This window comes from Chelonia mydas, chromosome 2 (genome assembly GCF_015237465.2).
Source record: "Chelonia mydas isolate rCheMyd1 chromosome 2, rCheMyd1.pri.v2, whole genome shotgun sequence".
NCBI lineage: Eukaryota > Metazoa > Chordata > Testudines > Cheloniidae > Chelonia > Chelonia mydas.
Genome location: NC_057850.1, coordinates 33695341 through 33708346, shown reverse-complemented (window position 1 = coordinate 33708346; position 13006 = coordinate 33695341). Strand labels below are relative to the sequence as shown.

The window sequence follows — 13006 nt, the reverse complement described above, 5'->3', positions numbered from 1 at the left end:
TGCTATAAATATGCCAAGGCCTGGCTGGGGGGGAGGGGGAGGAGTGAGTGCAGGGCTCTGGACTGGGGGGGACACCCTTGGACATAGGCATAGTTTTACTTCTATTTTGGGGAGCAAGGGCTGACGGGGCTTGAGCCAGCTCTGCCCGGCAGAGTCCAGGGAGGGAGCGCCACCTCCACCCCCTGATTCACTCAGGTGGCCACCCAGCCTGTCTGAGCTGTAGGGGGATGCAACCAAAAAATATAACTGAAAGGGGGGACTCAGTTCAAAAAGTTTGAAAACTACTCAGGGTGCAGGTAGTGGGGTAGCTAGGGGCTGAAGGCAGGTAGTGGGGTAGCTAGGGGCTGTGTACGGGTCGGGGGGGACTCCCAGTACGGCTCCCAGTTTCAGCGTGAGGAGGGGGCACTGAGGCTCCCGGCTTCAGCCCCACACTGCTTCTAGCTTGGGGGGGGTGCTGCGTCTCCCAGCTTCAGCCCCACGCTGCTCCCAGCTTCAGCGCTGGGGCTCGGGGCAGTGACTTTCAGACACGGGGCTCTGCGGCCCCCGTGAAAGGGCTCGTGGACCCCTGGTTGAGAACCACTGATCTATACAATAGAAAACAATCGACAACAATGGAGATCAATGTACCTTCCCTGCTTGTGGGACCTGGAAGTATGATGGTTTACAGAAATTCATGGAAAGCTGTAATAAATCTTCATCGAGAATAATATGCAGTAAGGTTATGCAGGTCCATATGGATGGTTTCATTTAGTTAAGGTGGATCGTAGTGCATTTTTCAAATATGTTGTGATGTAGGTGTGATGGAATACTTCTTGACGTGAATTAGCAGTAAGAGAGAGCTTTCCAAAAGAAATTTTAGATAAACCAGCTATATAGAGTAGGACCTAAGATTTCTTTGTTTTGTTTTATATTATTGAAAATGCATCTGGCCCTTTGAACTTTTGCTGATAGACAGCTGTACTGAAGTTAAATGCACACATGCTAAGTAACTTCACTATTATATTTTCTTTATATTAAAATCCAAACTTAAATCTTTGAATGAACATCTGTGGGATGAGTCCATTAACTGGCTTCAACATAGAAAATTCCAGAGGAGGAAGATTAAAAAGTCACAACACATAAATCAGTTGCAGTTATTCACAAATCTCTGTTACAGTTAGTGAATAAGAAATATAGGTTATTCAGTGTAGTGCACTGTCTTTAAAAGTCATCTCATTTTAATAAGCCAGCCTGGGTTTGATTCTGTCTCTCCCCAACAAGCCTGAATCATCTAACTCGTCCTTGAAGACTTCTTTCTTCTCAACAAGAACTCAATTTTCTAATGCATTTATATTTTCCTCATTATTTCTCCTGGTGATCACAGTATTTTCACTGCACTTTTGCTAGTTAAGGTTCCCTCTGTATGTTTCTTAGTGTCTGATTTGATTTTCTTTGAAGTTAATGGCAAAAATTCTATTGACTCTAGTGGGTGCAGGAGTGAAGCTTACTGATTAGTATTCCATTTAATCTTCAATCCTACTGTAACCTGCTGTACGGTATATATTACATATCTACCTCTGTCTGATCACCACAGGATATGAATCTGTTAAAACTAAAACCTGGTCCTTTAGCTTGAGCTGGAGAGGCTTGTGATTTTTTTTTTAAAGTTGTGGAGGTCCCTGATGGGGACCAAGAAGGTAGTAGTTACTAAGGTAGGGGCTGGGAATGACCACATGAGGAGCTCAGCACCTCACAGGCCTTAAGCCAGACAATTATACTTCTTGGGTCTTATCCAAAGCTCATTTAAGTCAGTTGAAAGACATCTGTTGACCTCAGTTGTCTATGGTCAGACCCCAAATATTTTCTTGTAAGTTCTGCAAAACCCTTATCTTCTGAAGAGATTTGCTGATATACTGTATTACTAGCCGCCAAAGTGACAATAGTCAAATCTGTTGTCTATTGATCTTTCCAAGACACTAAAAGAAGTACGAAGTGTGACTTCTAACCTGGAGAAGCGTGTCAGATTTCCAACTGACTTGGCAAGGGAGGAGGATCACTTTGCAACAGATGTTGGAACCCCATGCAGTTTTTTTCAAGGCAATTGTATTACACTTATAAATGTTTTAATGTATGATTGCATTCTGTTCTACAGGGTGGGTTACCGTAGCACCTTCAGGTATGAAAAACAGAGGTTAAAGTGAGTTACTAAGAAAGTAAACAGCTCAGAGAGATACCACCCTGTTGGGTGGTTTGCATATGATTACTCAAACTGGGTTTTGCAGAGACCAAGAGGCAAAAAAAGAACTTGAGGATATATACACGGGGAGTTTAAACATACTAGTGGCCTTTATTTTGAGTGAGAAAATTGACATGACATTTTGTGTAAGGAGAGGCCCCAGTCCTGAAGTGTTGGAATGACTTTGGCCTTCTAGGCCACATAAGTCTGATGCACAATTTCTGGTATGTTTGAGTAAGTGTGTAGAAAGTTTTTGGTTTTTATATGATTGCTCTGTAATGCTTTTGTCCTTAAAATAATGTACTCTGTGTGGTAACTTGTAACTGTTGGCAATATACTGTTCATAGCCCCCAGAGAGAGAGCAGTTCACAGGGGCTGGCCTTAAGCCATACTGGCTTGCTGGAGATATTAGTGTATGGCAGGGGGCTGTGAAGCCTTATAACACCTGATGAGAAGGGTAAGTGACAGTGACAGCTGGAAGAACAAGGAATACTTGTGGGACCTTAGAGACTAACAAATGTATTTGAGCATAAGCTTTCATGGGCTAAAGCCCACTTCTGTGCCACAAGTATTCCTCATTCTTTTTGCTGATACAGACTAACACAGCTACCACTCTGAAACCAGTGACAGCTGGGAGCCTGAAACCTTAAGTGGGTGCACTTGAGGGACCATGGAAACAGTTACCCTGAAACTGTGATACACTGTATTGTCCATAGACCCCCAGGGTTCTAGCTTAAGTCTTGGCTGCCATAGGCTGCACATGGTGCTAATTCAATCTGTAGATGAAGATTGTGCTGTTTAGTAGGTTCCCACTCTTAGACATGGCCACTTTTGGAAAAAATGGCAGACACCAATCCTAATATAGCTATATTGCCCCCTTAAAGATAAGATACTATGAACATTTTACTCCAGCATTTTTATTAAGTATTCCTGAATCCTCCAGAAGATGAGACAGAGTAAACAAATGATCCCATCATTAAATAAATGTCAATGGAACAACAGCTAGAGACTACAAATTAGATCCTTTACACCATTAAATATATTTTTAAAAGGGTAAGTGGCTAGACAAGCTAGTTAATAACAAAGGGAAGGCTATTAAAAAGGGAAATCTCTGCAAAAAGACATTTTGTAATGTAGTCAGGAAATTTTGCATTACAGTATACTGGGCCAGCTGCTTCAGAAGGCTAATGACTAAACCGGGATATTCTTCATATTTTATGGAATTAATATAACTCCCATTCATTTATTATCTCCTTTTGACTATTACAAAATAGGTCTTGTGGAAATGACTGAATTTTCTCTCTTAATAGAAAAAATGACATTTGGAAAAAAGTTGAATTATGCCATTGTACAATGTGTGACAGTTTTGGAATAATTATAGATATGGGGTAATTACTAGAATTACTAAATAATTATAGATATGGGGTAATTACTAGAATGGCTAAAATACATGTAGGTATCATTTTGTTTGGTTAAAACCAGAAAACATGAAACATAACAACTTGATCTTAGATGAGTCTGCTATTGGCTGTTTTCTGAAGTTTCTGTGGATAGAAACACTTCAAAAATCCAACACTTGCCTTGTCATAATAGCTAATGCATCTGCTTCTGTGCTTGACCTCTCCTACCTTGCATACTAAAATTTTCTCCTCTTGGGCCTTTCTAATACTTGTTTCAGAGTAGCAGCCGTGTTAGTCTGTAATCTCAAAAAGAAAAGGAGTACTTGTGGCACCTTAGAGACTAATAAATTTATTTGAGCATAAGCTTTCGTGAGCTACAGCTCACTTCATTGGATGCATCCGATGAAGTGAGCTGTAGCTCACGAAAATTTATGCTCAAATAAATTTGTTAATCGCTAAGGTGCCACAAGTACTCCTTTTCTTTTTTTCTAATACTTGTGTTGCTCCACTCTAATCAGTCCACACCGAAATTACCTTCTGTTTCTTCAACCTCCTAGGCTTATTTGCTGTCTAGAACCTCTGTTCTACATCAGTCATTCTGTTATCTAGTTCCTGGATTTTAGTTCATCAGTTTTAGCTGACTCTTATCCAGGGAGGAGAAAGAACTCTAATACTGAAGTGCAGTGTTCAGGTGCTCCAGTAAATATCTGACTGCAGCTCAGGAGGGGTAAAGAGAAAGTAGCATGTGATCTGCCTTTTCCTGAATGGTGCCATGTGGTGTTTCATCTCTCCTGTTTCCTATCGAATTATTTTCAACTTCTGCACTCCTCTACAACTGCGAGGCATATTTCATCTGTAGCATTAGCAGAGGAGGTGCATAGAAATCTGGCATTGGGGAGCTTAAGCAACTTACAATTAGTTCTGCTGGTGTGAAGCTCTGCTTTCTATACTTTGATTTCATTAAGCTATATTTGCTTGAGGGACAACCAATAAAAATTGCCAAATGACCTGTTGGTTCCTTTTTTATGATAATTGAACAATATCTGACTTTCAGGAGCTTCTTCTGAACGGATTGAGTTGAGCCTGTAAACAGTCTATTAAAGCTTCTCTAGGCTTTAACATCCTCGCTTTCCTTCTTATACCCTGAGATATCAGGCTGTCTGTCCAAAGTAACATCAGTTTCTTCATCTTTAAGAAACCGTACGCACTGTTCTCACACGTCCTGATTTCATGCCTTCTGTCCCTACAAGTCCGTCTTGATTTTTGGCAGAAGGGAATAAATATTTAATAGGCTCTTTAGTCTAGCAGAGGAAGGTATAACACAATCTAATGGCTGGAAGTTGAAGCTAGACAAATTCAGACTGGAAGTATGGTGTAAAGTTTTAAGTGAGGGTAATTAACCATTTGTACAAATTACCAACGGTTGTGATGTATTCTCCATCACTTACAATTTTAAAATCAATATTTTGTTTCTAAAGTTCTAGGAGTTATTTTGGGGAAGTTCTATGGCCTGTGTTATACAGGAGGTCAGATTAGATGATCACAGTGGTCCCTTCTTGAAATCTATGAATGTTTGTCTGTCTCAGAATGAATACTCTAGGAAGCCCGATTGTGTCTTGTAGGGGACAGAATGAAGCTGCCATAGTGAACTGTATGTTAAAATGAAGATCATGTAACAAATTAATAAAATACAATTACAGTGTAAGAAGGTTTAAATTAATTGGCTTACAAACATAATCCTAATAAACAATGTTAGATCCTTGGAAACTGTTAAAAGTAGCTGCTGTAAAGGACTGTTGACAGATGAAATGTTCACCAAAATCAAATGCATCAAATATAAATAACTTACAAAGAGAGTCCTATAGTATTTCTATTTCAGATAGCAAAGGAGCTCTGTGGCAAAAATAGTTCTTGATAATAGAAGGCAAAAATTACAAAAAAAAAATTAGAATGAACGTGTATACTTCCCCGTGGCCATAATCTTGGCAGGTCTAGTTATTTATGCTAAGAAGGTGAATTATTTATTCATTCTTACTACAGGACTGACCTTTGGAACAACAACAGATGGTATTTCTCCTGGTTTATTTCAAAGTATGACAATTTCTGTTGATGTATTTAGTCATAGTTCACGTAAATCAGAATTTACCTTTTATTATTGTATTTCCTTTGTCTCCATTTGCAAAGTACTTAATTTTATTGGTGTGTTAATTTTCACATGGTTTAGTTGCTTAATTATGTAAAGAACCATTACTGTAGAGTCACCAGAATATCTCTAAGAAACCCCCCTTGCCAAGGTAAAACTTTTTTTATGTGAGAAGGAGAGTAATTTCATTGCAAATATAAGTAAATTTGGTGGTAGGCTTTATAAATAAGTAAATCAGGCAAGAAGGATGTGTCTTTTAATTCTGAAATCTAAACATTACTGATTCAAAGAGTTTAAGTATAATCTCACAACTTCATTTTCACTTAATAGAAATAATATATTATTTTCAGTTTAAATAATATATCTGTGTAGATAATTCATAGAATTTTCTTTTTTAAGGCCAAGAGGGACCACTAAATCATTTACTTTGATCTCCTGCATATTGCAGGCCAATAAATGTCACCCACTTACCGCTCTGTTGAGCCCAATAACTTGTGTCTGGCTAAAACATAACTTATGTTTGGCTAAAGCACATCTTCCAGAAAGGCATACTGTATGTCTATATAAACATTCTAAACTTACTGTATGGCAATTTACAACTTACTTTGTTTCTGACTTCTTTACATTATCGTACGGTACTCAAGAACTTGGGTGCAACTTCAGATGCCATTGAACCTGGAGATCTTGGAAGGCCAACACACTGGTATTCTATTTGCTACCTGCTTACTACCTATTTGCCACTGGTGGTTTGCATAGTTCAGACCAAGTGAGAAGTAGCTCTGGAGAAATTAGCCTATTAAGATTGGAAGGGAAAGTGAAGTCTTTCATATGTCAGAGGCACTTAAAAAAAAACTTTCTGAATTATATCTCAACATAGCTATAAGTCCTTTCAATATGTCATTGATTGAGAGAGGCAAGATCTCCTTCCAAGCAGGTGATTGGAGAAAAAGCACTGAGAACCACAAGGTGCCACTGGTCCGTGATTGAGGCTCGTAGGTGCTGCAACAGTGCAAATAAGAATAGCTTCTATTTTTACTATTGTTTTAAGTTTATCTGGAGGATTTTATTGGGGGTCTTTTTGGTCGATCTTGGTCTTGCTCTTTCATTTTGACTTTTCTCATTCCTGTAGTTTTGGAACTCCTGGTGGTGATGCTGGGTGTTTCAGATTGGGTTTTTCTAAGAACCAGAAAATGTTTCTTGCCCACTCCTAATCTGGTTACAGGTTTAATTCCACCACATTACAAACTACACTGAACTTGAAAATACAGTAGAAGCTTTGTTATCGGCATGTTGGGGGAATATGGGTGTGCTGGTATGTCAAGAATTTTGGTTAACTAAAAGGGAGGCAGTTTGGGTGCAAGAGGGGGCTCAAGGCTGGGGGTGGGGGCATGGGAGGAGGTGCGGAGCGCAGACTGTGGGAGGGAGTTTGGATGGGGAAGGGGGCTCAAAGCAGGGGATTGGGGTGTGGGAGGGGTTTTGGGGTGTCGGATCCGGGCGGTGACCACCTTGGGCGGCTCCTCGCAAGTGGTGACGTGTCTGTGCTACTCTTAGGCGGAGGTGCAGCTAGGCGGCTTTGCGTGCTGCCCCCGCAGCTCACATTGGCCATGGGTCCCCAGCCAATGGTAGCTGCGGAGCCAGTGGTTGGGGCAGGGCAGGGGCAGCTAACAGAGCCCCCGGGCCGTTCCTCTGGCTAGGAGCAGCAGGGACATGTCACCACTTGCAGGGAGCCTCCCGAGGTGAGCGCTGCCCGGATCAGACACCCCGAAACCCCTCCTGCATCCCAACCCACTGCCCCAAGCTCCCTCCAAGAGCCCGCGCCCTATACCCCCTCCCAAAATATTGGTTTCTAGAGCTTTCTGGTTGGTAAAGTGCCAGGTAACACAGCTTTTACTGTACATTGGGTAAAATAATCAAAAATTCCTATGCCCCATTTTCATAAGTGGAGGTTGTGTGATTTAACTGGGTGCAGAAATACTTGACAATGTACAGGGCCTGCCCTCAGTGTAATAAAATTATGACTTCAAAGTCATATGACTGTTACATCTGACTGCATGTACAATATTTTTATTTTATATGTTGTGTGTATTTTTATTCACATTTTATACACTTTACATATTTGCATGGGTAAGGTACTTATGAGGAGGGCCATTTTGTATTCTTAATGAAACAATGGGATGAGAACTGTAAGCTAAATATAATAATAATTTAATTGTGTACCTAGCATGATATTGACTCCACTGGACAATTGTTGGGAAATATGAATGAAACTGGGCTTTATTCTAGTCCCTTTGACACTCCACTTATTGCTTCCTTTCTAACCAGGCTGTTTCTAGAGATAATATGAGTAAATAATCAGTTGCTAAGTCAGGCTTTCATCCACTTCTGAATTTCACCATAAGCATGATACTTAACCATATATGCCACATCAGTCTTTTAATGCAGCACTGTGTCAAAAACTAGCTTGAAGTGCAAGTACATTTTATTCATTGTCTCATCCCTATCAACTCATTCTCATTTTTTAAAAGACATTAATATGAGGGTATGTCTATACTGCAATGTAACCCCAGGTTTAGGGGACTCGACTCAGCTGACTCTGGGTTAGAGAACCCAGGTCTTGAGCATCTACCTGATTGTTAACCCTATGTTAAGAATTTCCTAACATGGTCTCGAATCTGGGCCTCTGGAGTACACGCTGCAGCATGCAGACCTGAGTCAAACCAGCCATATGCCAGGCTCTCTAGCACCCTCCTGTTGCATTGTGGGAAAACTTGACTCTGCACTCTGCACATTACAGGAAATTAAAACAGCCCACCAATGCAACGCCATCAGTCTTTTCTGTTTGTGTGCACCCAGCTACTGGAGCCAGTAACATGGCAGAGGCAACTTTTGAAAACCTCTTGCTTGTGCTTTTACTCCTGTGTCAGGAAATGGGCAGAGCTTCCATGATGCACTGTTGAACATTTTGGTGGCATTTTCTGACCCGCCAAAGGCACCTGACACTGCAGGGCAAGGATTGGGCTCCTCAGCCACTTAAAAACTCAGCAATGAACGCCCTTGGCAGACATCATCCTCGCATTGAAGGATAGCCGAAGAAGCTATATGTATTGAAGAATAGTGTTTGCATACTAATTCCTAATTGTCCCCGATCATTTGTTTACCTCTGTTATTTTAAATACACATTGAATATAATTTGATGCAGTGACACAATAAACTTTGTTGATGAAATAAAAAGCTTTATTTATAAACATGTATTTGAAAAGAACAATATTCACCCATTGGCAGGCAGGCCAGCTGCAATTACCACACCAGTACACCTGCAACAACAGAATCTTAAAAAATATATATTTTTTTAAATGAATGAACAAGTGCACACAGTGAAGCCCTGTACATGACAGAAACCATCTACCATTGCATGTCTCTTGGCCCTCGTTCTCCTTTCCCTGTTTGCTGTGCACTTGGCACTGGCGTAGGGCAGTGGAGGCATCCACACGGGAGCTGGTTGGAATGGAGGGATGAATGGGGCAAGGTTGCCCTGCCAGCCAGTCCTGTCGGAGGCAGGGCGATGGGGGAGTTGTATCTATACTGCGAAGCAGTGGGGCTCAAACCCTGGATTCCAGCTTGATTTGGGATCAGACCATATGCCCCTGTACGGTCGTAGGTCCGAGCCCAAGTCTGAAAGATTTGTGTGTAGATGAAAGTGGGGTTTGGGCTTAACCCTGAGTCTGAGCCCCATTCTTTTTAAAAAACCTGTATGTGTCAGTGGTCAGCACTCATATGGTCTCATTAATCCACCCTGCTTTAGTTATGTCAGCAAATTCAAGTCATCGTCCTCCATGCACTTCTTGTTCCTTTATTCTTGTTGTCATTCTCTGTATTCCTGTCTAAATGTTTTATTTTCTGCCACCCTCTGGGCACAGTCGCCTCTATAGTGAAACCCTCTCTTAATGAAAAGGAGTCTCACTCTGGGCCAACTCCCTGTGTGGAAGCTTATTTTGATTTAACTTCAACCTGTTCTTAAAGTGAGTTAAGCTAACTCAAAATAAATCTGGTTTTAATGGAAATAAGAGCTTCAGCCTTTTGCACTATATTGATGTAAAAATAACACATTTAATTAAATCAGTGCTACTCTGAGTAGACAACTGGAAGAAGAGGAAAAGGCTTACCCCTCAATATTCTACCCCTCTATATCCTCATTGGGCAGTTTGCTTAAAACTTGGAAAAAATTATCAAAATGTGGTGGGTTTTTTTTCTTCTATGCCTCTTGTGATAAACTATATTTACATAAGAAGTAGTAGTTTCCAAAAAAGGAGGAAGCTGTGCTGCCAGGAAAGAGGAGCACAGAGGGAATGTTGCTTGCAAAGATGGGGTAGGTGCTATTTGAGAGGCAGTGTCCTACCTTCTTTGAATTTGCACTAATTTCTCACCCTCCAGGGGAGAATGCCTCAGGTACTCAGTAGGTTTAAGCTTATGCAGCTTCCCCAAGTAGCGTATCCTCTTCCTGAGAAGTGACAATACCACATCATTTATAGCATTATTATGTATATCCCAGAGGCTCCAGGATAGGATTGGGGCCCTGTTGTGTTTAAGTGCTCTACAAACTCAAAGACAGCCCTAGGCCCTGCCATAAAGAGTTCACAATCTAATAAATACACATAACTGCTCTTTCAAAAGTACCTAAGATTCCATTGACTTTCAGTAAAACTTAGGCTCCTAAATGATTTAGGCACTTTTGAAAATTTTACCTAAGGCTTATGAGTCCTGCTCATTCTGGTACTATTTAAGAATGAAAAAAATCCCAGGCCAATTTTTTTAAAATTTTATTTTAATGCATATCTAAAGGCAGGTGGCTGAATAGGGAATTAGGAGCCTAAGTGGTCTAATTTTCAGAAGTGCCAAGTAACTATAAATACCAGGGCACTTTTATTTAGGTGACTAAATAAGGAATGAGGCATGTGATTTTCTAAAGTGCCTAAAATATAGTCAGGTGCACGACACCCATTGATCTTCAACAAGAGCTGGTCACCCCAACTCCCTTGAAATTCCCAGACAAGGAGCTTAACTTCAGTCATGTGTTTTTTAAAAATCTCAATCCAGAACTCCAGGTACCCTGACACCACTCAGTGGCAGGGAGAGTGATTGCACAGGCAGAGAAATTGCACAGGTTGATTACATTTGTGCCGCTTGTCCAGGTGCAGTCTGCTGATTCTGTGAGAAAACAAGCATGAGAAAGTGGAGAAAGATCCCCTCCATCTTCCCCTTTGCGGCTTTAAAAGTGGGGTAGCCATGCTGACAAAACCAGATATGCTGCAAGAGCACTGGATAAATTGAAACAAACATGCCACTGCCCATACCCAGCATAATGAAACATACAGTTTTAACAATCACTGCTTCCTCAGTTGGAGAGAACAAGACATTTTACCTGGAATGACTTGGAGTTGGTTGTACTAATGTGAAATTCCCTCAAGTATTCTTTGAAATTAGGATGGAATTCATAGCTAAAACCTTCCCATCAGTCAAAAATAATTTCACCATTTTTTTCTGATGAACAAAAGCATTTGTATTAAGATTGCTTATTGCTGAGCATCTTTTCATTGCTTTCTTTTACATAGAAAAATCGACCAAACCTAAAGTATAACTCTTTTGTAGGCTGTGTCTTTTTGCCATGAACTGCAAACTTGAGGGGTGGGACTATTTAAGTACCATGAATGTCATTTTTCAGCATTTTCAGTTTTTATAAAAAAGGTTTTGTTTTTTATTGTTTAGAGATCAATCCTTGAAGTCCCTACTCAGTTTGCTTAAGTAAGGTCCAATTAAGGAAGCAGTCATTGATATCAGTGGCTGCTTTGCCTTGGGGAAGATTGGCTAAAAATCTCAGGTTTCGGATCTACATCAGCATATATTTGGTTGCACATATTTGCTTATTTCTGTAACACTTCTGAATGGTCTCTTATGAGTTATGGTGAAAGATGTTTAATAGTAAAGACATTCTTCAGGACATTTACATCCATCTCCTAAATGTCTTAGTCTGAAAATGTCTCTCTTTTCTTTTTTTGACCAGATCAACTAGAACAGTCTAGTGCCGAACGCTCATAAATGTGAAGCAAACCATCCACCATTATGTTTGGCACTAAAAGGTCAGTTTCTGTATTCTCTTATGTTTTTCATCATTCAAAAAATGTATAGTGAATGTGACCATACTATAAAGCTTTATTTGTGGTAAATATAATATTATGCAAGGTACATAAACAGGATACATTACTGTTGTTGTTTTGTCTGTTTTTCTTTTCCCCTACTGTATAATCCCTTAGTTCTTCTTCATGCAAGGAGCAATATATAAACAGAATTATATTATTGCTATCCGGAAGCACTATGTGACACCTCTTGCTTATCAAATAGAACATTATATTGGTATCAGAGTGCATCCAGCATACAGAAGGAGAGATGCTGAAAATACCCAAAATGGAATTATACATATCCCATTTTCATGAGTGAAAATATACCATTGCTGGGTCCATAGTAATTGGCTTCTAAAGCTGCAATTTTGAGGATTTCCATTTCTCTCTGATTGTCTTTCTGGGTTGTGGGAAGTTAAAGCTTGTGCCAGATGAAATGATTCTACTAAATGTAATATTTATGCCATGAATTATGCTACAGTTGGGCTGGGATTGATATTTGATTTATCAGTAACATAATTTAATCTGTAAACCACATGTTTCAAAGCATTTTATTTTTCTACTATGTCTTTATTTCTTCAGAGTTTTACAACAAAAGGCCAACAACAGGTTTCATCCATTTCAGCCGTCCAGTGGCCTTAGAATTTTATTCTGTTTACTCGCAGATTGTATCTTAAATATTATGTAAATGAAAAGTCCTGACACAGATTCCTTTCTGAAAGCCAAACTCTTCTGTGGTGTATATGATGAGGTCAAGTACATGCCAAGAATGATGTGAGGTATTGTCAGACCTTGGGTACAAGAAGTTCTCACTGTCCATCTGCGAGATGCAGCTATTATGTAACATCTGTTTACTTTCAGAGTAACAGCCGTGTTAGTCTGTATTCGCGAAAAGAAAAGGAGTACTTGTGGCACCTTAGAGACTAACCAATTTATTTGAGCATGAGCTTTCGTGAGCTACAGCTCACTTCATCGGATGCATACTGTGGAAATTGCAGAAGACATTATATACACAGAGACCATGAAACAATACCTCCTCCCACCCCACTCTCCTGCTGGTAATAGCTTATATAAA

The 13006-nt window shown here is 40.1% G+C and overlaps 1 protein-coding gene across 7 annotated transcripts in view; it reads left to right on the top strand.

The window, feature by feature from the left end:
- Window positions 1–13006, top strand: part of OXR1 (oxidation resistance 1) — a 452056-nt gene that overhangs the window by 41328 nt on the left and 397722 nt on the right. For all 7 annotated transcript variants that reach the window (XM_043539189.1, XM_043539186.1, XM_043539185.1 and 4 more), the window contains one exon: window positions 11817–11892. In XM_043539189.1, coding sequence (XP_043395124.1) covers window positions 11876–11892 — 17 coding nt within the window. In that variant the 5' untranslated portion in view covers window positions 11817–11875. Of the gene's footprint in view, window positions 1–11816; window positions 11893–13006 lie in introns of those variants that run through there.